The sequence below is a fragment of the Trichomonas vaginalis genome, chromosome III (genome assembly GCF_026262505.1).
Source record: "Trichomonas vaginalis G3 chromosome III, whole genome shotgun sequence".
Classification (NCBI taxonomy): Eukaryota; Parabasalia; order Trichomonadida; family Trichomonadidae; genus Trichomonas; species Trichomonas vaginalis.
Window position 1 is genome coordinate 11,114,785 of NC_067205.1, and position 24,718 is coordinate 11,139,502.

At 31.9% G+C, this 24,718-nt stretch overlaps 15 protein-coding genes and 1 non-coding gene across 16 annotated transcripts, besides 2 other annotated features; 6 read left to right on the forward strand and 10 right to left on the reverse strand.

Annotated features, from left to right (window-relative positions):
• Nucleotides 1-105: 105 nt before the first annotated feature.
• TVAGG3_0680750 (winged helix DNA-binding domain family) lies at nucleotides 106-1,096 on the forward strand (the record flags this gene model as incomplete). Its single annotated transcript, XM_001329803.1, has 1 exon — nucleotides 296-1,096. One exon carries the CDS (start codon nucleotides 296-298, stop codon nucleotides 1,094-1,096), a length of 801 nt encoding a protein of 266 aa, XP_001329838.1.
• Nucleotides 1,097-1,130: 34 nt separating this feature from the next.
• On the reverse strand, nucleotides 1,131-2,052 carry TVAGG3_0680760 (uncharacterized protein; the record flags this gene model as incomplete). The annotated part of the gene is made up of 1 exon (XM_001329802.2): nucleotides 1,583-2,008. One exon carries the CDS (start codon nucleotides 2,006-2,008, stop codon nucleotides 1,583-1,585), a length of 426 nt encoding a protein of 141 aa, XP_001329837.1.
• A 162-nt stretch (nucleotides 2,053-2,214) lies between these two features.
• TVAGG3_0680770 (cystatin family,phytocystatin subfamily) lies at nucleotides 2,215-3,103 on the reverse strand (the record flags this gene model as incomplete). Its single annotated transcript, XM_051242705.1, has 1 exon — nucleotides 2,736-3,029. The coding sequence occupies one exon, from the start codon at nucleotides 3,027-3,029 to the stop codon at nucleotides 2,736-2,738; it is 294 nt and encodes a 97-aa protein (XP_051089292.1).
• A 450-nt stretch (nucleotides 3,104-3,553) lies between these two features.
• On the forward strand, nucleotides 3,554-5,041 carry TVAGG3_0680780 (uncharacterized protein; the record flags this gene model as incomplete). The annotated part of the gene is made up of 1 exon (XM_001329801.1): nucleotides 3,554-5,041. The coding sequence occupies one exon, from the start codon at nucleotides 3,554-3,556 to the stop codon at nucleotides 5,039-5,041; it is 1,488 nt and encodes a 495-aa protein (XP_001329836.1).
• A 317-nt stretch (nucleotides 5,042-5,358) lies between these two features.
• Nucleotides 5,359-5,919, reverse strand: TVAGG3_0680790 (uncharacterized protein; the record flags this gene model as incomplete). The annotated part of the gene is made up of 1 exon (XM_001329800.1): nucleotides 5,359-5,919. The coding sequence occupies one exon, from the start codon at nucleotides 5,917-5,919 to the stop codon at nucleotides 5,359-5,361; it is 561 nt and encodes a 186-aa protein (XP_001329835.1).
• A 150-nt stretch (nucleotides 5,920-6,069) lies between these two features.
• TVAGG3_0680800 (serine-type endopeptidase protein) lies at nucleotides 6,070-7,365 on the reverse strand (the record flags this gene model as incomplete). Its single annotated transcript, XM_001329799.1, has 1 exon — nucleotides 6,070-7,365. The coding sequence occupies one exon, from the start codon at nucleotides 7,363-7,365 to the stop codon at nucleotides 6,070-6,072; it is 1,296 nt and encodes a 431-aa protein (XP_001329834.1).
• A 625-nt stretch (nucleotides 7,366-7,990) lies between these two features.
• On the reverse strand, nucleotides 7,991-8,728 carry TVAGG3_0680810 (uncharacterized protein; the record flags this gene model as incomplete). The annotated part of the gene is made up of 1 exon (XM_001329798.1): nucleotides 7,991-8,728. The coding sequence occupies one exon, from the start codon at nucleotides 8,726-8,728 to the stop codon at nucleotides 7,991-7,993; it is 738 nt and encodes a 245-aa protein (XP_001329833.1).
• A 172-nt stretch (nucleotides 8,729-8,900) lies between these two features.
• On the reverse strand, nucleotides 8,901-9,689 carry TVAGG3_0680820 (uncharacterized protein; the record flags this gene model as incomplete). The annotated part of the gene is made up of 1 exon (XM_001329797.1): nucleotides 8,901-9,689. The coding sequence occupies one exon, from the start codon at nucleotides 9,687-9,689 to the stop codon at nucleotides 8,901-8,903; it is 789 nt and encodes a 262-aa protein (XP_001329832.1).
• Nucleotides 9,690-10,137: 448 nt separating this feature from the next.
• TVAGG3_0680830 lies at nucleotides 10,138-10,209 on the forward strand. Its single transcript has one exon. It is a non-coding gene; the product is annotated as a tRNA-Ala (tRNA).
• A 57-nt stretch (nucleotides 10,210-10,266) lies between these two features.
• Nucleotides 10,267-11,751, forward strand: TVAGG3_0680840 (protein polyglutamylation; the record flags this gene model as incomplete). The annotated part of the gene is made up of 1 exon (XM_001329796.1): nucleotides 10,267-11,751. The coding sequence occupies one exon, from the start codon at nucleotides 10,267-10,269 to the stop codon at nucleotides 11,749-11,751; it is 1,485 nt and encodes a 494-aa protein (XP_001329831.1).
• Nucleotides 11,752-12,155: 404 nt separating this feature from the next.
• Nucleotides 12,156-12,983, reverse strand: TVAGG3_0680850 (uncharacterized protein; the record flags this gene model as incomplete). The annotated part of the gene is made up of 1 exon (XM_001329795.1): nucleotides 12,156-12,983. One exon carries the CDS (start codon nucleotides 12,981-12,983, stop codon nucleotides 12,156-12,158), a length of 828 nt encoding a protein of 275 aa, XP_001329830.1.
• Nucleotides 12,984-13,389: 406 nt separating this feature from the next.
• Nucleotides 13,390-14,430: a mobile genetic element.
• A 1,328-nt stretch (nucleotides 14,431-15,758) lies between these two features.
• Nucleotides 15,759-15,948: a mobile genetic element.
• Nucleotides 15,949-16,242: 294 nt separating this feature from the next.
• TVAGG3_0680880 (ubiquitinyl hydrolase protein) lies at nucleotides 16,243-17,415 on the reverse strand (the record flags this gene model as incomplete). The annotated part of the gene is made up of 1 exon (XM_001329794.1): nucleotides 16,243-17,415. The coding sequence occupies one exon, from the start codon at nucleotides 17,413-17,415 to the stop codon at nucleotides 16,243-16,245; it is 1,173 nt and encodes a 390-aa protein (XP_001329829.1).
• A 679-nt stretch (nucleotides 17,416-18,094) lies between these two features.
• Nucleotides 18,095-18,556, forward strand: TVAGG3_0680890 (uncharacterized protein; the record flags this gene model as incomplete). The annotated part of the gene is made up of 1 exon (XM_001329793.2): nucleotides 18,095-18,529. One exon carries the CDS (start codon nucleotides 18,095-18,097, stop codon nucleotides 18,527-18,529), a length of 435 nt encoding a protein of 144 aa, XP_001329828.1.
• A 280-nt stretch (nucleotides 18,557-18,836) lies between these two features.
• Nucleotides 18,837-20,616, reverse strand: TVAGG3_0680900 (Potassium Channel Kv1.1, Chain A domain-containing protein; the record flags this gene model as incomplete). The annotated part of the gene is made up of 1 exon (XM_001329792.1): nucleotides 18,880-20,616. The coding sequence occupies one exon, from the start codon at nucleotides 20,614-20,616 to the stop codon at nucleotides 18,880-18,882; it is 1,737 nt and encodes a 578-aa protein (XP_001329827.1).
• A 718-nt stretch (nucleotides 20,617-21,334) lies between these two features.
• On the forward strand, nucleotides 21,335-22,712 carry TVAGG3_0680910 (uncharacterized protein; the record flags this gene model as incomplete). The annotated part of the gene is made up of 1 exon (XM_001329791.1): nucleotides 21,339-22,592. One exon carries the CDS (start codon nucleotides 21,339-21,341, stop codon nucleotides 22,590-22,592), a length of 1,254 nt encoding a protein of 417 aa, XP_001329826.1.
• A 530-nt stretch (nucleotides 22,713-23,242) lies between these two features.
• TVAGG3_0680920 (1-alkylglycerophosphocholine O-acetyltransferase protein) lies at nucleotides 23,243-24,211 on the reverse strand (the record flags this gene model as incomplete). Its single annotated transcript, XM_001329790.2, has 1 exon — nucleotides 23,243-24,211. One exon carries the CDS (start codon nucleotides 24,209-24,211, stop codon nucleotides 23,243-23,245), a length of 969 nt encoding a protein of 322 aa, XP_001329825.1.
• Between the last annotated feature and the right edge of the window lie 507 nt (nucleotides 24,212-24,718).

Consider the following 24,718-nt stretch of genomic DNA (forward strand, 5'->3'; position numbering starts at 1 on the left):
TCTTCATTCAAATTTGAATGTTCAGAAATAATAATTATTCAAATTGAGTCTATTTATCCTAAAAATTGACATAGAGAAATTCGAAAAAGTTGTTTCTTAGAGATGAACTAATTATGGTAAGTAATTGAGCTATAAATTATTGTAATGTCTGGCACTTTTGAGTTCAAACAATTTTGTGATGAATTCAACAAATATAAATTTTTTCGAAATAATGCTTCTCATACCTATCTGATTAAGAAGTGATCTCACGCTTATGTTTTTGAATAGTCCATATAAAATTTGACATTTGTAAAAGATGGATAACACGTTCAATTACGAATCATACTATATTTCAATGTATGTTAATTCTAATCCTATCAAACCTATATCTGATCAATATACCCGGAAAGAAGTCAAAAGGCATCGTGACAACTTCCATCATTCTATTGTAAGGTTTCTTGAATATTGTAATTCTAATGGAGAAATCATGTTAAAGATCACAAATATTTGCGAACGATTTGGATTCCAGAGGAGAAGATTCTATGACCTCGCTACAATTTTACAAGCCTTTGGAATTCTCCAAAAAGAAAACCTTGATATGGTGAAATGGGTTGGAATGGGCCAAATTATACCAACTCTTGAAAAGGTTATTCACGAACGAGGCATTGGCACCGCCGATTCGTCAAACATTTCAACGATCTTTCCTTCAGTTCAAAAGTTATTGATGAGTTCTATCGCTGTTGACTTCACCCTTCTATTTATCACGCAAAGAAGGCAGAAACTCAATATCCAGGAAACTGCCTCGTTCTTTGCCAGAGATAATGGTCGTTTCAAGTCAACCTTATGCAAACTTTATCAAATTGTTTATATTTTGATAGAGTTAGGTATTGTTGAGAGGAGAAACACTCCAAATGAAGTTTACCTTGCCGATAGGTACTTCAATTATTTTTGCAACCAGCCAGTTAAACAACCGTTTCCGATTCCAATTACAGTCCAGAAAGTTGCGTCATTCCCCATCCCTTATTTATCCAGATCTAATGATCCATTTGATTCGATATTTTGTATCGAGTCTTCTTACGGGATTGATATTGATCCCGATTTTATTCTTAGTGAGTAAATAGTTTTATGTTTTTAATTTAATTGGTTTAATTTTTAAAATTTTTCAAAAATATTCCACAAGTTTCATTCTAGTCTTTTGTTTTAAGGTCATTTATAATATTTTCATCTGAAATTGTATTTGTCCACATTTATCACTTGTAACTGTGTGTTCACAATCTTCCAAGATATTAATATTGCCAATATCTGGTAAGCTATAAAATAAATTACTTACATAATTTTCTCTTTTCTTTTTGGAATTTCTTTTTCGTATTCCCTTAATCTCAATTTTTGGAAATTTTATCTTTTTCATTGAGCGTTAATTATTTGTCTTTAGAATTATCCATGTATTGTTGAAATAAACTATTTATCTCTCAATCGTACTTCCAAATATGAAAGAATAATACATGAATTTTATATCAACTTTTCCTCAATTTTAGAGTATAAAACAATAAAACAGTTTCCGCTAGGTATCTAGCTTTTACTGAAGATAAGAAAAATATAATTATTAAAAGTATTGCTCAATCATGTCACAATCACCAAATGAAAGGGATCCACATTGCGGGACGTAAGCATCATTTGGTTCAAATGTATCCAAATTATTTTCTGGTAAATTAAGGTCGATCTCATCAGGATTTGGTAGATCCAGAGGTATGATCAGAGATGTATCGACAGGTAGTATGGAAGATGACAAATTTGGAATAGTTTGTGATTGCAGAGTCCAGAAAAATTTCTTTACTGCCTGCTCAGCCTCTGAAAAGTCAACACCTCTTGGCTCCACTTTCTGATTTGGAGAGCCTTTATAGCAATTGAATGTTTCAGTATGAAGCGGGTAACCATGTTTTCCGATACAAATGATCTTCCCACTCACATTCCCGTTGTTTGATCGATCAAACAGCACTATTCGAGGCCGTAAAGTGGGGAGTTTTGGCATAATATAAAATGAATGAAGTTGTTCTCTTAAAATCAGAGCCTCAGAATTATATAATTGGAAAAATGATTTCAATAGTTTACATATTTTGATCAATTATAATATTGTATCTCAATTATCATATTCTCGTATTTTTGAAATTTCAAAATTGAATAATGGAAAAAAAATCCAATAATTGAGTATGGTAATTTTTTCCTACATCACAAATTCCCACAAATACTAATTTCACAAATGACATGGAGGTCGTTCCTTGAACAAAATTCCGTTAAGCCTAGAGATCTATTGCCATTCGTTAAAAATAATTTATCAACAAAATATATCATGCAAAAAAAATATATCATATATTTCCGGCTCGATTCTTGATAGTAACTAACACAAGACAATAAAACCTATGGAGAAAGGAAGAATTGATTATTTAAAAAAAAAATCATCACAAATTGTAAATTCTTTTGAAATGATATGATTAAGAGTAAAATAATTCTCGAAAGTTAACTGACGTACATGCCGATTGTAGAAGGCAACTATAGGAAGGCAAACAAAATATAATAATTGGTAATATTAGGGGTAGTAGGACTGTAATTATAGGTCACAGTAAATAAGCAAAAGCTGCTATTAACAAAAGAAGAATTTTTATTGACAAAAAATTAAAATTAAAAAAATATCAAAATTATAAAGGAAGTAATAGTTTAATAAAAACCGAGAACTTGGTAATTAATAACTAAAGTGCTATTTAAGCCTTTTCGAAGAGTTGGAGTTCCTTCTCTGTGTTTCCTGGCTTGCACCAGATCTTAACCTTGTAGTTGCCGTCGTTTGTCTTAACAACGCCATCGAAGATGAATCCAGCAACAACTTGCTGTGTAGCAGAAACGAGTTCGACGAATTGAACGTTAGTGCCGTTCTTCTGGTTTCCGAGAGCGATAGCATCTTTGAAAGCCTCAATAACGTGTTCATCGTGAATGTTAGCTTCATGAGCACCACCGCAGCAGCATTTTCCGCAAGACTTTGGAGAAAAGTGATGTGACAAAAAAATCAATCCAAATCTTATCAAAAAAATTTTTTTTTGTTTCCCATTTTCAAAATTTTTTGAGATAAAATTTTCTATAATCTCCACCAATATTCTTTGAGATGAGTTTGATCAACAGGATCTGCATCGTATGAGGTTAAGAGAATCCTTGATCAACACCGATAAATGCTAAAAGGGATTGTATTCTTATCTGAATTAGATTAATTAACTTAAGAAAGACACCACGATTTCATCGGAATATTACATTATCGCCAAGGACCCTGATGCTATGTGTCCTGAGAAACATTGATGAAATTGAATTTTTAAAAATTAAATATATGATTGATATCATCTGTAAATTGATAAGGCGTTTATTTTATGGTATTTTAATGAAGATTCTAATCTATATGACATAAAAAAGATCATTTTTATTTCGAAATTGTAGGAATTGTGAATCCATGATCCGTATTCTGATAAATGTGTATAATAGTGATAGTAATTATCCTATAAAGCAATATCAATTTTTTCTTGGATCTTCTTTTGTTATGAGTCGAAGGAGCTCAAATGCTTCTGTCGATGACAAAACAACGCAGCAAGCACCAGGATCGTCTATAATTGTAGAAACTAAACCTAATCTCGATAAAGACGAGTTTGAACAATATTCTTCTAAAGCAGTATTCACAGAAGATCCATTGCCTGAAAAAATGGTATTCCCAACGATTGACAATTACATTGTATATATGAATCATGTTGCTTATAGTGATTCAAGATTCGCCAGAGGAAAGATATTATCTTATACTATAGCAGTGAAACAGCAAATTGAAAAAACTCGAGTGGAATTAGAACAACTGCTCGAATCAGTGAAAGTAGAGCAAGAAGAACTAAATTCTTTAAATACTACGCCAATCTTAAAAACATTAACACGAGATAATGCTGATTTTTGGAGAGCAAGAGTTATATTATACTTAAAACAAGTAAAGTATTCGAAACAAATATCAACAAATAAGTTAAATCGTTGTATTAAAGCGATGATGGATTTAGATTCATTAGAAGTAGTTGTAAACGAATTAATTGAACATCCTCGAAATATTATGGTATCTCAGCAAGCTATACAAAGAATCCCTTCATCCATAAAATACGATTATGACATAAAATTGCAAATCAAAGCAAAAGCAGTCGAATATCAGTTGGCCGATATTAAGATAGCCATGTCATTTATACCTAGACCATTTATCAAGCCAGATTCATGTGCAACAGCAATTCAAAATATTCTTAAATCTGCAGCTAACATTCGCGATCCATTGACTCACTATTTATCCGACTCTTACGAATCTGCAACCTTTGGAGATTTCATACAATCCAGATTTTCGCCAATTCGCTACACAGAAAAAGAACCAGATACAATTGACAATTTGATCGAACTTACTGTTGAAATGATCAAGAGTTTCGCAGGAATAAAGCAGCCTGAACAAATAAATGCCCTTGCAGATTTCTCTGTTCGTTATTGGTTCAAAAGATTACAAGTATGTGAAGAATTTTATCAGCAATACGACCCAAAGATACCAAATTATCTTGCTTCTCTACGGAATAAGAAGATTTCGGAGCTCGGACCACCAAAAACTTTCGAAAAAATGATGCATAATTATCTTAATATGAAACCTGCTGAGTTTTTCGCTAGTTTTCAGTTACTCAATCAATCTATAGAGAATCTACTTGCTCTATGTTTCGAAAATAGCCCTGTAGAGATATCTTTAGAGGCTTATATTATTAATTTAAGATTTGCCGGGTTTTCTGCTCCATATCTTAAGAAGGATATTCATGACAAGCTCACTATCGAATGGGTTGTCTTTTTATGGAAAATTGTCTTCATTTTATCAGATCTTCCATATCCAGAAAAGATTTTTGAGTTTGTAAAGAAATACTATGTCTTGGCCCGTATCCCAAAAATGCTCCTCGACGGGGCGCTTTTAGCTTACTCCGTCATTACTGATATGATTTCAAAAATGAACAAAAATCATAAAGAAACTGTTTGAATAGTTGTTTAATTGTAGATATTTTTCGAATTCTTTTTCAAATTCATTGGTTGAGAATTTGAATTCTTAGCATTTGAGTCCAAACACTTTTTTAAAAGTGTTTTTATTAATGCTAAGAATAATGATTTATGTTACTTAATTTAAAAGACTCAATTAAATTAAATTGTAAATTTCGAAAAAATCTATCAATGAAGATGCTTCTAATGAATTTAATAGAACCTCAGATTACTTTTTATTAGAAAATCATGTCCTAAAAAACTAGTAAAAAATATCAAATAAAAAATCCGTAGAATTTAAGATAAAAACAAACACAAACATTAAAAGTTGTCATCTGAAGAATCTGAAGAATCATTTTGGTGGAAGCTACTTGATAAAAATCCTAATACTTTTTGGTTATGTTCCTCAAGCCTATTTCTCCATTTTTCAAGTTGTCCTTCGGATTCTCTGAAAGATCCTTCTTCTTTGAATTGCTCAATTATTTGGATAATTTGATTTTCGATATCATAAACTGCTGTAATTGGTACATCGAGTACTTCGCTATCTACCGACATTTGGCATAGACTATTTATCTGATTGTTAACTTCATTAAATGCAAATTTGAGAGTATCACTTGCAATTTCTTTGTTTTCTTCAGCAATTGATTCTGGTGTTGTATTTTGTAATAATTCAAGGAAAGAATTTTGGTATCTAGTAATTTTCATTTGGCAATCGGCTATTTCTTTATCAATTTCTTGAATTCGTTTTTCAATTTGTTCTGTTTCATTGCTTTGATACAAATCATGAAGAATATCCAATTGAGCTTCATATGTTTTTGGATCAATTCGAGTGATTTTCTTCTGTTGCTGAAGTGCTGCTTCAGCAAGAATTTTCAAATCCATTTGATGTCAAATTAGAGATTAATAATGAATATTCTAATTATCTAGGGTGAATATATTTTTTTTCGGTTTTAACTATACAAAAAAATCAAAATTATTTGGAAAACCCGCATTAAAACAAATTTTTTATGTAGTATGGTGTAAAAGTGAATTTTATCCTCTTCTTCTCAAGATTCTACCAATAATATTGTAGGGTTCTGGATTTTTGGTAAAATGAGGAACGCATTTTGATCCAATTAAGTAATATCCTTTCTGACACTTCGTGCATTGATTTGCTGATTTGCACCATGAACATGGGAATGGACAAAGCGCGCATTGGTGATTTTCATTTACAAAGTAATTATTTGAAGCGCATGAAGTGCAATATTCTGCTTTTCCGTCGCATTGAGAACAATTTTGTGAACATTGTTTGCATTCCCTTTGTGGATTTGAATAATTTCCACTGCCGCAATTTAAAACACAAGTTGATCCCATTAAATAGTATGGTGATATGCATGACGTACAACTATCTGGGGATATAGAACAACTTCCACAAGTTTGATTGCATGGTTTGCATTGTTGAAGTTTCGTCAATGAAGAATTTTCTCCATAAAAACCTCTTGGACATCTTCGACAACATCTCCCATTATATAAATAAAAGCCTTCTTGGCACCTTGTGCAATAACTATAGTTAGTCCAAGAAGAACAACCACGAATATTTATTGGATTTATTGTAATTAATCCATCTCCCTCATTTCCATTGATATTATCTGAAATAATACGCACTTCACGGAAATATGAACTATTTATAAAGCTTAAACCACCGTGGGATACCCTAGCATATTGAAATGGTTGTGGTATTGGTAACGCATCTACTACATTTCCACATTGATACCCACCACCTGACCCACTATATGCATGCCATCTAGTTGAACTGGGTCTAAATTTAGCTGGGCAATCTGTATAACCTTTGATTCTTTCTGTAGAAGTGCAATTTTCAGAAGTACAGTTAAAATTATTAATGAAATCACCACCAGGGGCTCCAGTGGAGTGATAAAGACCTCCTGAACCGCCTGCAGCAACTAATATTGGCATATCCTTTATCCAGATTGAGCTAGAACCGCCTCCTGCGCCAGCATAAATAGCTACATTTGAATATTTGAATGCAGGGAATGCATTTCCTCCATCATAATATCCACCGCCATTATCATCTGCTGAATCTTTACCTTTCTTACCGACTCTTAAAGTAATATTTGTTCGAAAATTAAGCGTTAAAGTTGATAAGATTTTTGTACCTCTGCCTCCCATTCCACTATTAGATGAAGCACCTCCCTGGGCACCATCACACGTAATTGAATAATTTCCAGCATATAACATGATATTTTGATCGGATGAATATTGACTTGGCGTTGACCGTGATGGTATGTTATCAAATGTACTGAATGATTCAAACAGTAATCCAATGATCATATGATTGTCAGAAAATTTCTGCTATTCTTCAATTTTTTGAATGAATTGCAGAAATTCACAATTTTTTCAGAAGAAAGCATAAGAATTCAAAATTAAATTGCATTACAAAAAAGTTAAACAATGATCTATTACATACAAAAAGACCGATATCGGCAAACTTCTGAAATTTTATTAACTTGATTTTAGATTAATGATGTATGAATGACATTTTATCTTTTTTTATCAAATATATCAAATTCTGAGTGCTCATAAATTTTTGCTTTCCAACATTTATCAGTAGCTAAATTTTGAAACAACTCATTAGCATATATTATCACATGTTAGTGTTTACTAATTTAGACTTTGAACTGTATCATTTCCCCAAATTTATGATCGCTTAGAATTTGATAAAATTCAATTCAAAGTTTGAAATTCTATATTCAAAATTTGAAAGTCAATGGAGCGTTAATTTTTTATAAATTTTTCAAGCAAATCGAGACTTCTAATGAATTTTCAAGCTTGTACCTTGTTGTAAAAGGAAGAATATAAAATTTTATTCTGATTTTGGTGCAATTGTGTAAAAAAAACGAAATTGAATAACAAACAATGAGATAAAATAAAGAATTAAATGGTAATAAATAGAGTTCTATTCTGAACATGAGATTGAAGTTCTTTCTGAATTTGATGAAGTAACAGAAGAGCATCGAAAAGAGCTGCTCTTGATTGGAGATGATTTGCTATATGATAATGAACTGCTTGGAACGCAGCTAAAATTTGTTGAAATGGTATCTGAGCAAGAATTTATTTTTGTTGATATTGAAATGCGGGAAGATCTGTTTGAATTTGATATTGTTGCGTTTGGTGATGATTCTGCCAATATAGATTCTGTATTCATGTAGAAACAAGTTGAATCGTCAGAAAAATCCAGTGAACTAGAACCAAATTTTTCACAATCAGATGAATCCGAATCTAACAAGTGTGTAGTGTTCTTCGTCGATCTTGGAAATGAATTTATATTCGAAAAATCTTCATCATCTGAAGATACATCAGCAATAGATAGGTTTTTCTTGGATTGCTTAAGATTAAGAAATCTAAACACAGGTTGAATTGGATATTGTTTCTGATTTTCTTTATTATTTTGTGTAAAAATTTTTGGCCATATAGGTTCTTGTTTTTGAATTTCTGGGATTTTACTGAGTATTTGCGGATTATATCCATAAGGGAGAACAACTCGTTCTTCTTGTTTCATCCATGAAAAGGATTGCGTTTTTTGATCATTAGTTTGAAGCGCTCCTTTAAGACATGATGGTCCACTTTTGTACGTAGTAACTGGTTTATAGCTGAGTGTTTGAGCGGTAGATTGTGCAAAATTGATTGTGTACATTATAAAAAAATAAAATATATTAAACGTACATTGATTATGAAAGTAAAAGTAATTTTAAAAACATTTGGATGACAATGACAACATAATTAAAAAAAAGAAAAAAAAATGAAAATTTTAAATTGAAAAATAAAAATGCATGAAATGCAGGATTACTATATAAGAAATTTTTATGTTAGTCAAAATCTGGGTAATTACATGTTTCTAATAAATTAACCCAATCAATTTCATTTTGAGGAATATTTTTAGTTTCCAATGCAGGAGTGGTTTGAATGCAGCCATCTGTGGTGGTTCCAAATATTAATCTTCTTTCTGAATCGGAGAAAACATCCTTGTTGCGAGGGTTCCAAATTTCTTCTCTTGAATACTTCTTAATGTTAGAATTGCCTCCAATGTCTTTAACGTAATAAACGGATTGTAAAAGATACCTTGCTTTTTGTTTTATCATGATAATATAGAACGATTCTGGGAGGATGTTTTGGTTTCCATGATTGTCTGGATAGCCTTTATTTTCATACGATATGATTGATACAACATTATCTTCGATCGAACGAAACAAATCATTCCTTTCTTCAAGAGTTTTAGTGAGCATGAATGATTTTGTGAGTTCTTCATCAGTTAACAAACCACGTTCAGGCTGATTTGCTGCTTTAAATTTCGTAAAGACTGTATTTGTATATATTGGTGAATAAGTGTCCCATGTTTTTTCCAACACACTTTCGGTAAGATTTGGATGATGATCAAGCTCTCTTGTGCACAAGGTCGTTAAAAATCCACTATTGTCCTTAAATTGGAGAAATTTAATCAATGCATAGAGCTCTTGTCCTGTTGCATGGTGAGTTTTTAAATAGTTAAGGGCTTTTTCTGGTGTAACACCTGAAAGAGCATTGAGAAACCTGTCCAATGATTTAGCATCAGAATGACAATACTTGCCATTCTTATTGTACTTCTTGCAATGAGACATGCAAATATATGATTTTAAATATCGGTTTTACTCAATTTTCAAAAGAAATAAGTTTTGAAAGCTATTGAAAATTGAGCATGGATAGAGGTTTAATATAAAATTTTTCTATATCATTTTAATCTTATAAAACGCTAATCTGTCAAAATCGCTTCTTAAAATGTGAACTAAAATGAGTTTGAATTCCCTATAGTAAATTTTGAGTGCAACTAAATTGTTTGAAATATCATTTTATTATTTTTTTTTCTTTGAAAGATGAAGGGGAGATTGAGTTTTGCATAGAGAAGTAAGAAAGGTATTGAAAGGTGATTTTGTAAATGATTGGGTTGTTAGGGAATACATCAATCTGTTCTAATTTTTTGTTTTGGTAACAAATCGCTTTGTGATCAAACAAGTTAAAGTTCTTTGTTGTTTTTATTTACTATTTTAATTTTTACTAAAATTTCGAATTGGGGGTGTGGCTCAGTGGTAGAGTGCGACTTTAGCATAGTTGAGGCCGGGGGTTCGATTCCCCCCATCTCCATTTTTGCCTTTATTTTTTCCATTGAGAGAACGTAAAAAATTTTAACGATATAAGAAGATGGAGGAAATTATCAAGCTTTATGATAGTGTTCCTCTACCATACAAGTACGTAAATGTTCCAAGACCCAATGAACCACAAAATAAGTCGTCTTATCCCATTGCATATTATGTAAATCAAGTAATTACTAACCTGACCAGAAGTGGATTCAAACATTGTGGTTTTGCTGTTACTGAAGATAATCGAACTTGGAATGCTTCTTGGGGTCGTCAGTATCAAGCAGATGAATATCAAAGATGTAAAAGCTGGCAAAAAATTAATCATTTTGCCGGTGCTTTTCTAATGGGTAGGAAAGATAATCTTCATAACAGAATGACAGAGTTAGCGAAACGTGGTCCAGGTCTTGCTGATTTTTACCCTAAATCATATTTACTTCCGAATGATAAAGATGCTTTCGCAAAAGCCTATGAAAAAACCAAGCTTTGGATTGTTAAACCTTCAGCATCTTCACGTGGACGCGGAATTCATCTTGTTTGCAGTGAAAAAGATCCAATCCCAACTCAAGCAGGAATTGTTCAAACATATATTGAGAGGCCAATGCTTATTACAAAGAGGAAATTCGATATCCGACTTTATGCTCTTATTACTTCATGCAATCCTTTGAGAATTTACATGCACCACTCTGGCCTTGCCAGATTTTGCACACATCCATACGATATCAACGGAGATTACCAAGATGATCATATGCATCTTACTAATTTCTCGATTAACAAAGAAGATGATCAATTTAAGAGATGTGATGACGGAGTTGAGCACATTGAAGACTCCAAATGGTCACTTCCTTTCTTCCTCAAGCATCTTCGCGATACTGGTATCAATACAGACATGATAATGGAAAAACTCGAACATGTTACGATTATGACCGTAATTGCCGGCATGTCAGAGATCAGGAAGTACCACGAAAAGCTTATTCCTCATCGTCATGCATCATACGAAATGTACGGTATCGATATCATGCTTGATGACCAAATGAATCCTCATTTCATTGAAATTAACATCAGTCCATCCATGTCAGGTCTCGATTCCAAGCTCGACCAAGAGATAAAGTTCCCTCTACAGCTGGATCTCCTCCGCATGGCCAGAATCATTGATTGCAATCCGAAATTAAAGAATCCATGTCCAGCAGTAGACATGATCGACCAAGAATGGCGTGAAACGATGACAAAGAAGAGAGTAAGTGATATCCAATCAGGTGTTGATGGCTGGGAAGATCCAAATTTCGGAGATTTGACAATGATCAGGGATTACGTCGAAGAACAGCCAATTCTCGGTGGATTCAGAAGAGTCTTCCCAAAGAGAAAGACAATGGATAGATTCATCCCTGCTTTCGGAGAACTCACGTATCGTGACAGAATGTTCCAGTCCTGGATAAGAAAGGATAATCAGGGACGTTTAGATGCGGTTATGAAGAATTTTGAAGCATATAAAAACGAAATTCAGAGAATTACAAAAGATTCTCAAATTATTATGAAAAATATGCAATAGAAATTTGTATTAAATTGTGTTCTATATCTATACACCAAGTATTTCTTTTTGTTTCATATTGAAATCTTCATTACAAAGAATATATTAAACTGGATAAGCTCTTAATTGTATTTTGGATGAGTAAACACAAAGGACTTATTGGAAATGTGTTTGATTAAAGATATTAGAAAAAAAATTGGAATGAGAAAATAAAATGGCAAAGTGCTTTATTTAGTATGGTCAAAAGTAAATTTCAAAGGAATTATCGAAGTCTATTGCAAAAATTTAATGATTCAACGGATTATTCAAAATTTCGAATGTTTTTTCAACCAGAAATTCTAGAATAAGGAACTTCTTATAATAAAGGATCTGATTGTAGATATTTTATTAAAAATAGTAATATCGATTTTAAAATTTACAAACATTTATTCCTCTTGAGAATTTTGTTGCATTCTTAAAGCCATTTCATCAAGAGCATCGTAACGGCGGTTGATTGTATCTATAACAGTTTCGGTGTATTTTTCAATGATTGCGCGAGCATCTTCAAGGCAAATTCCTGATGATGGGACAATAGGAGGCTTGAATGCGAGATTTTCGTCAATAACAGGAAGTACTTCTTCGCATTCTGAGAGTGGAACTGGTTGGATTGGAGTAAATACTCTTCTTGTCTCAGGAATTGGATTTGTAGCACGCTCATAGCAGAATTGGAACATTATTAACCTAATTGGATTCAACAAAACATCGCTAACGAATTCAATAACAACTTTTGTTTCTTCGAGGTTAAATAAGTACTGATCCTCTTCATGTTGATGAGTTTCGAAGAAGGCGGCCTTGAATTCCTTAAATAGTTCGGTTTTAATATCTTCAATATGCATAACTGGTTTGTAAGCCTCTGGATCCATTTTTGCTTGGTATAATTCAATTCCATGGTGTAATAGTTTATCCATTGTTCTGCAAACGAACTGAGTTTGAGCAAGATCGTAATTTCTATCAGCACAGAACAAAGCATTGGCAAGATGGAAATCAATTAGAGCTGCACTGCGTGGCTCGTGTTTGTATTGATCTTCTGTAAGTGTGAACATTGCGTATAGCTGCTGGAAACGTTCTTCATCTGTTTGGCATTCAAGGAACTTCTGAGTAGCAGCAGTTGTCCATCCTGCACCAGCTACTGCCTTCTCAAGTTCATCGGCCTTCTTTCCCTTGCCTCCTGGCCCTTTCTTCTCTGGCTTCTTCTTCGTTTGAGGTTGGGGCATTATGATATAACGTGTTGAAAAGTGACATTATTGGGAACTAAAAGGATGATAATTTCATTATTTATCCATCAGTAGAACTTATATGATAGCCTAAGATGTCATTTTTAGGCAAATATGTGATTTTCTTGTTAATTTGTATCAAAATGAATAGGATATCCTCTTAAATATTAGAGAATGAAACAAAATATGAATGAATTTTACCATATGGAATCTATTTATGAATATGAAAAGCATTAATTTTTGAAGATAAAGCTTCCAATTCCAAAATGATATTTGAAATTACTAGAATTATGAAGAATATGGGTATAATTTTATGGAAATATGTATCTACTCTAAGAAAAACTCATCATGAAATTCCAAATTTTTTTCAAAATCGTGAAAATGAAGTCAACATCAAAGATTTTAAGGGTGCGCCCGGGAGGATCATGTAAACTTCAGAATTTAGAACCTTATTTTTAAGCAATAACTTGGTACCTAAATAGGTAGGAAAACTCTAAAAATATCAAAAAATACAACTTGGCTCCATAATAATCCTGTCATGGTGGCTGTTTGTATCCCCTAGTATTTTCCTCTTGAATCTCTTTTTCTGTCGAAATTAAATTCAAATCTCAGAAGTAGAAGTGAATAATCGACTTATTACTGCTATTATACGAATAAATAAATTCATTATATTATTTTTATTTACATAATATCTGTTTGAAGTCCATAATTCTATAAATTTTTCTTCAAAAACATTACAATCTTGATAGTTTTGATACTGTTTAATAGGTTTTTGGCACCTTATTTAGTATTTACTACGTATAGAGTCGATCTGAACTTAATTTTCGGAAATTTAAAATATTTATCATAAGTAAAATCTGATTTGAAATTTATGTTTAACTACTCATATCTTGCATTATCCTGAGTAGCTTTTGTAAAAATTCATCAAAAAAGATTTTAACGTGCTTTAATTTTTATTTTTTAAAATAATGCATATTATTATATAACTAGCATATTTACAAATTTTAGTGCTTTCAAAAATTTAATCCTCCTCCTCTCAAATAAACGTACATCCGGGTGGCCTGTTTTTTGCAAAAAATAAAATTTCATTTTTTATGCTTAAAAAGTCAGAATTTTTATTTGCTTCTGGGATATATGATGGCTATATCAGATGCCCATTCTTTTTGATACTCAACATTAAACATAAAACTTAGCCGTTAAGGCTCTTCTGAAAATATTTTTTTTCCCGAAAAATTTTCGAAAAAAATCAAAAAATTTAAAAATCCGCGAATCTGCAGGGATTTTAAAAAATTCTTTTTAGTAAAACTTAAGGATATTGTATCAGATATATTGGTATGGGCAAATTCAATTTTAATACAATATTCATCGAGATATTGCGCTAATGAAGCGTTCAAAATTGAGAGGGTAATCCTCCTACTCTCAAATAAACGTACATGCGGGTGCACCCTTAATGACCATTTTTTCAAATTCAAATTTTTTTTGGAAGTTTCATTATGGCAAATTATTTTTTTAAGGGAAAAAGTATTTAACTTCAAAATATAAATCGGTGAATTGTTCGTATTATATGTATATTCTTGTTATGATTATGGCATTCCAAACGGGAACCGCGGTTGGTTACCATGGATTTCCGTCACCGGTCACATTTTAAAGATTTTTAAAGCCTTATAAAAAATATGCTTTGTAAATCATTTTTTGTAAATCGGCAAAAATTTGGTAATTTTCTTCAACTAATAAATCTGCGAATAGCATTTATAATACAAGAACAATCTTTTAAAATGCGTTTGATTCATTTTTGTATAATTTCATATAGGCACATATATTCTTCCGGGACTTTCCGTGATTTTACCGTAAAATCATTAGTTTACACCAATTTTTCCGTATTTTGAATAGTTTACTGCACTTTTTCCGTAAAATTGAGTTACGGGAATCCGCAAAATTTCCGGACCTCATTTTTCATAGAATATAATAATAATATTTGATAAAAAGATATATTATTTATATTTTTGATTTTTGAATTACGGAAAAAGTGAATTGATAACTTGATTTTTTTATATGGTTAATTTTTCAAATGATATTATGAAGATCTAAAATATTAAAAGTAAAAAATTGAATTACGGAAAAAGTGAGGTCAAAAGTGAAATAAATTTGCAGAACAATTTTCATTGAATAAGACATTGAGTATCACACTTTAGTGAATCAACATCTATAAGAATGAAGTGTTTTGAAGCTGAAATAATATTGAATAGAAATTAATTTTTTCTGAAATTTTGAATGAAATTATGGAAAAAAAAATTACTAAATATTGTATTATACAAATATATTATTTTAAAGGAAAAATAGATGCTGATAGAAACGATGAAAAATTTTGATAACTTTACAGTTAATTTATGTTCGTTAACCACAGAGCTTGCAATCCAAAGCTCACGTTAGACTACAAGAGTCATGAAGTCTCATACTAAGGGATATCCAACATATATTTTTAATAATCTAATGTTTGTGACAAATATTCAACATAAAATTAAGTTTTTCGTTTCGTTACAAGGCATTCATACTTTGGAGATATCATTTAATGTACAGAAAAGTTAATATTAAACAATACATGCTAAAGAATTAATAAATAAGATAATAAAATAATTTATACGTAATTACTTTCATTTAATATGCTTTATGCTGTATAATATTGATTAAGAGGCATTAAAAGGTTCCATAGTCTGCTTTTATAGGCAAGATTTTTGATAAAAATTTAAAATTTTGAAAAATGATGAGAAAAGGAAAAAAAGGTAAATGAGCGCAAGAGGAGGAAAAAAGAAAAAGAAAAGAAAGGGAAGGGAAAATAAAAGAAAGAAGGACATATAAAAATTTAGATGCGCATTCTTAATGCCGAGGCGGCTTGCCGCCGAGGCGCGATTTTTTTAGGCCTCTACGGTAACCCGGCAATGTTTTTTTAAATCTTGTACAGCCCTAGTTATGATTGATAATTACTGTTTAAACCTATAATTATATTTTCAATTAAAATATTTTCCTCTTAATTGCTTATACAGTCTCTGAATTCTTCAATAATGTCTTACACTCACATATTCACACACTTTCTTTTAGCTTAAAATTGGACTTTTATCTGGTATTTTATTAAAAAATAAAGGAAGCAATGAATAGAAATACGCAAACAAGAGAAATGATTTTAATACAAACAAAACATAATATTAGAAAGCAATATTAAAATATAAAAAGTAATAAAAAAACAAATTAGCAAATAAAGCCACTACTTAGACCCAGAATATGCTATCGGAATTCCATCACTTGCTTCACTTAGCTGCTGTTCATCCGAAGACGTATTAAAATTTGCTTTGCGGTTGGATGTTCTCACAGTTTTTTTGCATTCAATCGTAATTGTTAATCTCATTCTTTCCAAGTGATCATGGCGTTTATAGAAGAGAATGTAAGGACACAAATTGAGTTCATTCAAATCTTTATCGATTTTTGTAATTGATGAATCGTTATGCTGGAACCACTCGCTGTTGCCACATCTAGTCAATGAATAGTAATGGCCAAGGTCAATAGCTCGACCTTCGTGGCAAATCATTCCATAAAGTTTGTAAGCGGCAGTTCTTCGATAAGCATTAAACAATCGTAAGTTTAGTTCATCGTCGATTGTAATTTTGTCGTCCATTTTTTTACCGTTTGATTGAAAACGAATTAATGAGAGTATTAAAACGTTTGGGAGATCTATTAGCTGTTGCTTTTTGGTAGCAGTACACTTATTTTTGCATTTTTCGCATTCGAAGCTGGCAACCTCTTGAGACATCATATAATTTTCCAAACAACCTGAAATTGAGTCAGAAGTCAAAGGAAGATTGATATCAAAAAAGGAAGACACCGTCTTATGCTCGTGCCTACATTGGGTGCATGTTGTAGTTTCTTTCATTTTCCCGGCAAAAAATGATCTAATAGGAGTGGTTGCTTCATTCTGCGTTTTCTGAGATGGACAGAGACATTCATCATCAAACTTATTGAGTAATGAAAGAAGGAATTCATGAGCATCTTGCTGTAAACCTGATCTCATCAAAGGACTAATTTGAGAAATTTGTCCATAGAACATATGGGGTGCAGATTCTGGTATAGTATGCATAGCTCTGCAGAGTTCTGCAAAGTGATAAAGGTAGCAAGCTTTTTCGGAATTCAATTCGTAAATTAAGTTGGGCATGTTTTTAGTAAAATATTCAAATCCCGGGGTATAAACTAGACATTGGAGAACTGCATTGATAAAGCAACTATTCCCTAAGTTGTGCAGGGTACCGAGCGGACGAGAAATAGGGTTTTTCATCATTAGATGCCTTGCCCAATCGACATCATATTTAGTCATTGCTTCTGGATTCTCACCAATTGGCTTAATTTCAAGCCAGCTTCCAGGGGAAGAGTCTATTGAGCTTTTCATAATAAAATTTATCTATGACGTTAGAATTTGAATTATATTGAAACTAGTCAATTTTTTTAAAAATCATACAAGAATATAATGTATAATAAAATATTTTTGAATCCATTCAAAAAATATTTCAGATTCAGAAAATTCAATGCTTCGAAGATATCTCATTTATTTAGGCTATTTGATTGTTTATAATTGTTCTTCAAAATTGAAAACCGTGATTTCTTACTGTAATCTGCTTTTTTTTGAATTTGGTTGTGCGAAATTTGATGAGTTTTGCTGTAATCATGCATTTTTGGTTACAGAAAAGCTCACATCCGACTGTTCTATTATGTCCCTAAGTAACATCATTGGATCTGAATATATTATTTTAATTTCATTTTTTTCATCTTATTTTTGGATATATTTCATTTAATTCATCTTATTGGGCTTTTCAGTTATAGTACATATGAATAAATTTTAGAAATCAATTTCCATTTCATTTATCGTCAATGTTTTCCAACTGAAATTCAGAGAAAAATTTTGATCAGTATAAAACGGTTTTATAATCAAAAAGTTTTCGGAATTTTTTTGATATTTTAGGAATGTACACATTTATTCATATTCATAAATTTTTAAGTAATGGTGATGATGCTCAGAAAAATTTTTCAACCATAATTTTTTATTGAAATAATAACTTCATTTTTATAGAATGCAGTCCAACAAAGCAATTCTTAATAATCAGGATTACTTGTATGAGTTAGCATTAAGTAAACAACTTGAAATTCAAGCTCAAGAAGAGAGAGAAGTTGAAAATCAAAAACAAAGGGAAGTACAAATCAGAATTAACAAACAAACAATGCATGAACGAATTCAAAAATCTATAGAGGTCGGAATAAACGGTGATATGAAAATTAAATTCGTTCTTCCAAATGGAAGAAAGATAATGAAGAGATATACAAACCAGATGACAGTGGAATCCTTATTCCAAAGTATCATTTGCGATGAATGCTACTTTGACTCTAATTATGAGGAGCTTCCATTCTTCTTACGTGATGTTCATGGAAAAATTTTTGAAAGAAGTAATTTAACATTAGAACACGCTGGAATTAAGTCAAATACAAACTTTTACGTCACATTATCTTAATCATATAATATCCCTCTTGCATTGTTTTGTAATAAAGTATATATAATATATATAATTCCAGTTAATTTTATCCAATTAATTGAGATTAAGAATCAAGTCCAATAATTGGTTGAGTAAGATTTGATAACTAAGCTATTTTCCTATTGAATGGATTAATTATTATAATATTTATTTGATTGAAATTTTGATTTTAGAAGATATTGCATAAAAGCTATATTGATTAATACTAATCAAAGAATTGTTATAATATATCATCTCATATATGTCGAAAGTGGTTGAGATTAAAAAAAAAAAAATTTAATAGATTATAGATATAAGTTTATACAATAGAATTTACTTTTCACAAAAGGTTAATCAGCGGGAGCTGGATCTTCATCACCAGAAGCTTCTTCTGGTTTATTAGAAATGTCAATTCCACAAGCATAAAGAATAGCTCGTGTAAATATTTGTGTCCAAGGCTGATCAGGTGGAAAACCAAGTCTATGGACTCTGGACGATACAGGATAGAAATTAATTGAAACAATCTTCTGATTCATTCTGTTTGTTTCTTTATAGGCAACGAGAGGGACACCATCTGCAAAACTAGCAACTAATGTTGCGCCTTCATTCAATTTAACGTTGCATCTTGGACTAAATTCTCCGTGTCTTATTGTTTTGATTCCATCCATGAGTGGATGATTATCTTCAACAATGACCTTCTCTCTGGCGCATTTGGTCAACTGGGTTCCTCTTGCGAACGGCATTAAACTATCCAAAGCTTCATCTCCTAATCCCCATTCATCATCTCTGCAGAAACCGTAGCATGTGACAAGGCCACCACCATTCTGCACGTAATCGTAAAGGAATGAGCATGTTATGTCTGGATTTTCAAATTGGTAATGAGTAAAAGCCAAAACAACATCAAATTGGAAGAGGAGAGTGCTTGTAGGATGACCAGTATCAGCATTGAAGAGGAAAATGTTTTGTGCTTGGATTCCTCCTTCAACTAAATCTTGTTTGATATCTGTGAGAACGTCAAGGTAAACGGATGACAAAATTAAAACTCTTATATTTTCTTTGGTTACAGGTAATGTATGGTATTCTCTTTCTTTGCCATCGCCAAGAAATGCTTCCCACATTTGAAGGTTTCTTTGTTTATTAACTCTGGTCGTACTGTTAGTCAGATTTTGTATTTGCTGGCGGACATATTCAGATGATGGAGCATTCAAATCATCACGACTTACAAGAGCTGTCATAAATTTATGAGGGAATTTAGAGAATTCCGTATTTGGAATCCTTCTAAAATGCTTTGCAACGAAAGGAAGTAACAGAGATGATATAGAATTTTGGTTTCTTGGATCGTTTGGAGCAGAATTCTGAACAAGTTCAGTAATACTCGCGGGCCAATCAATTTGTAGATAAAGAGACAATAAAGTCTCAACTTCTGACTTTTCTAGCTTGCTATTATTCATTATTGTGTATGCGATTGCAGAACTCAGACAAAAAGACGAGGAGTTGAAGTTTTTGTGAGTAATTACTGTATAGAACGTATTATAAGGAAGAGACCATATATCTCCTCTATCAATCAATTCAAAATGAAGGACAATATTATCAATAATTGTTGTCATAAAAGTTTCTTCTAATTGCTTTTGAATATACTGCTTTTGTGTGTCGGCATCTGCTTTTGATTTATCTTGTGTATCATTTTCAGCTTTTAATTTATCTTGAATATCTTTTATCGCGAAATAGAAATACATTGTATTTTCAGCAGTGATATTAGCTTTCATCCATTCAAAAAGAGTGTCAATTAGTGCCTGAATTTTAAAGCAAACGGCAATATTTAAGATGGGACCGAATGAATTTTTTGTAACATGGAAATTTGGATCACTGTATAGGAAATTTAACACATGTGGGAGACATTCTGAACAAGGGTCTGGAAGTGTTATTTCAACGATTTTTTGTGAGGGATCTTTAGCAAATAAATCATGAAAATAACCAGATCTTTCTGCAACAATAGCACGGTGTATAGAAATTCTAGTTCCATTTGCCACCAAGCATAAGTCACTAAATGCTTTTGATTGCAATAAAGATGAAAAAGATACCGCCATAAAAATTATTAAAAAAATTTGAATTGATCGATAAAGATGTTAACAATCATCATCACAATTATATTTATTTATACCATTAAAAAAAAACGATGAAATTGAAAGAGATTTTTTACAGGGGGAAATAATTTAAAATTGGGGAAGCAAAAAATTCGTGATCAACATCCAAATTTATATGGAATATATAACTTTTCAAATCAAGCTTCAACATTTCCATACAAAAATGAATAAATCCAACTCAGTTTGAATTCAAACTCATTTTCATAAATCAATCGTTAAGAGTATGATATATCAAGCTGCAGGAACGCAAGTTGATTTGCATTGTGTACATAGACGCCGAGAAGTTTTGAAGGAAGTTCGTTGTATGAAATGTTTTATAGGGGTTTATTTTTTTCTGACATTATTTAGCGGTCTTAAAAAATTATATTAAAATCGGTTACAACATCACATATCTAGTAAATTAATTTTGAAAGATATCATCCCCCTTTCAAAAATCAATAATTATCAACGGTCTTGCCTCAAAAGTGGACGATTTTTCTATCACAATGAATGATAACAATTATAGATATATAACCAATTATGGAATATTTTTTGACTTATTAGACTACGATCATTTGTTACTGAAAATATTGGGATAATACTAATTACATAAATGATCAAATTAACAAAATAAAAAAGAAATTTCAAACCGAAAAAATTTTAAAAATTCTTCACCTCTTCTAAAAATGACAACTATCCTACGTTATACACCTGATGAATTAATTACACTTTACAAGCCAAGCCCACCTCCCCCAAACATTGAAAGCTTCGGCCCCGTTAAATTTACTGGAAATTTTCAACCTTTGCAATATTTTAAACCTCCAAAGAAAAAATTTTATCGTGATTCTCTTGATCCAGCAAAAGGTCCAATTCCTGCATTTAATCCTGTTCGCGCTAATAGATTTTCGCAGAATTCCCAATCTCCTCCCCCAAATTATTTTCCGAAAAATTCTTATCGCTATCAAAGGAATGCTAGTATATCAGAAAATGAAGCAGACAATTCCGAACCTGTTTATTCTTTTGAGCATGTTATCGACCAACCTTCCAGTGGCTCAGATTTAACAGAACCAGAATTCCATCGAACTCCCAAACAAAATTATTATAATGGACCACAACAACCGCAACAACCACCTCCAAACCAGCCCTATCAACAGCCTACAATCTTTAATCCTCAATATCCAAATCCAGGATTTTCACCCTATTACAACCAACAATATATGAACACACCATACGATCAACAAATGTATCAGAATCAAGTTTCCTATCAGCAATTTCAACTTATGCAGCAATTTTTCATGTTTCAAGCGATGCAAAATCAAGTACCACAGAATCCAATGGAACAGTTCGAGCAATTCCAAAAAATGTACGGAACAATGCTAAATTTCCAACTTTTCCAACAAATGTATGCATCAATGATTAATTATCCACCTGGATATGCTCCTCAGTACCAACCAATGAATTTCGCACCTCCCCCTCAACAAAATTATACTCAAACACCTCCACAGCCAGCACCAGAAACAAAACGTACGCCTCCAAGACAAAATTTACCACCACAATTTCAACATTACGTTCCTTCGCCCCAGAAATCAGAACAAACAACACCATCACCTCCACGGAATACACAGAACTCATCTTCTTATCAATCCCAGAAAACAAATACAAAATTCTCTCCGAAAAAAGAACAAAGCGACAACGATGACTACAGTGACTATTCAAGCTACTATTCGGAAGAATCCGAAGACGAATATGAAGAAGTTTTTGCTGCTGTTACTGAAAAAATACCAGCATTCGCACCAAAAAAGAGAGAAGACGCTCAGTCTGTTGAATTGCCCCCTCCAGTAACTAAGCGTCCAAATCACGACAACATAAAATATTATAATACAGATAAATATTCAAATGCAGATAAATATGCGCCATATTACCCTAAAAACAACAAATAAGATTGAGATTTCATTTCAAATCATTGATAAATACGATTTATTATGTGGAGTTAATACAAAATTCTCTTATTTACCATGTTATTTTTTTTTTTCTCTCTCTAGTAAGTAAAATATGTTTTATACCACCAATAAATCAACATCTTTTCATTTTTAAATCCTTGTTACTTCTTTATTTAAATATTATACCAAATTTCAAATATAATTCTTTGTACATTGAAATAAAAGTAACAACATACAATCAAATGTCATGAATATGCTTGAAGGTTATAAATGAAAAATCCTTTCCTTTTATTGATGATAAATTTCTTCGTCAATTATCATTATTCCTCCATAAGAACATATTTCAGAATAGGTGTATTATAGATCAGCCATTTCTTATACAGATCAATGATTTTGACCTTATACAAACCTTGTTTAGAGGTGCCAATTTTCAATTTTTTTCCCCATTTGTGTTGAAAAAGTAAACTATTTGAAGAGGTAAATTGAAAAGAAACAAGATACTTTCAGGCATCATAACACTAAAAATAAAATATAGAGTTGCAATACTATTAATTGTATAAACTTTTGCTATATGCAATGGAATATATGATGACTAGACTTTGCTAAAAGTGTTTAGAAAAAAGAAGAGATTTTTTTTTCAAAAAATAACTTTATTCCTTTTTCTCCTTATTTTCAACCTTTTCTTCAGTCTTCTTTCTGAAGATATCATTACTTGATCTTGTAGATGCAAGAACACCAAAGGCATTTGCACATTGAAGTTGCATTGCGTCAGCAAATTCATCAGCATTGGCATATTCACTCTTGCTGTGAGCTGGGAGGATTTTAACAGTAACCCAGTTCAATGGAACAGACATTGCGTACCAGAAATAGAGAAGAATATTCGGTTCTGTCCAAGCAAATGAGTTCCAGCCTTCTGGAACAAATGGCATGTGGTAGCGAACAAGCATTGGCTGGACTTTATGATCTGTAAGGAATGCACCACGATGGAACTTAAGGAAAATATCACCATTTGTAAGAGTGCCTTCTGGGAAGATTAAAATCGGTAAAAGTTCTTTGTTGTTTGCATGGTCTATAATGAGCTTAGTTTGTCCACCTGGCATATCTCTTCTAACATAGATTGGATCGATAATATCGAAAACCCATCTGGCAACGCCTTCTCCAAATGAGGCTTTCATGACAACGGAGGTATCACGTGTGCATGAGATAATCATTGGGTCATGAAATGCTGTATGGTTGCAAATAATGACTCTAGCGTCGGGATCCATTGTTCCCTCTTTTCTAATCCATATATGATTGAATACAATAAATAAGCATCTGAAACCTAGCTGAACAATGCGAAGAAGGAAAGTTTTGTATTTTGTTGTATCCATTCCTAAGGCATATTGTAAACGACGTAGTCCTCCAGCAATGGCACAGCATGAGAAGAAACCAACAAATCCGAAAACTGCACGGATAGGACCTAAAGTAAGAATAAAGCAGATAATTTGGAAAATAATGTGCTTACGTGCGTATTTAACCGGCTTTATTTGGCGATTAAACTCTTCATCAGTGATATCACTAAGCTTAGTTTGTTCATGCCACTCTTTATGATCACGTGGGACAATGGAAAATAAAGACATGGTGATTGCCACTTTTATACGTAAATTCAAAACACTTTTCGTCTTTTGAAATCATAATCGTCTATAAAAATTACGAAATTATAATGGCTTTGTTGAGAACAATAAATCATCGAACAATATTCTTTCCGTTTATAATTCAATTTCTTTATCAAAATTGAGAATATGGCGTAAAGTTATATAAAAAATATTTCATCGATTATGGTTTTTTACACATTACGCATTATATTTTAATTGGAATGGAGAAAACTATTGATAATTAACAACACGCAAATATTTATAAACGTTACATACATCATATTGAAAAAAAAAATTCTATTAAATTAACAGACTAATACAGAAGCAGAGCCCGAACTGATAGGAATCGAACTCCTATCCGAGCGTCTGGGGGTACAGATCAATGGAGGAAGGGCAGAAAGGTTTGACATCGACCTTCTGTTTTCAGACTTGATCATTTCGCTAACTGTTGCTCTCCTTTTACGTGCAGAAGCTTGAAGACCAGAGTTAAAC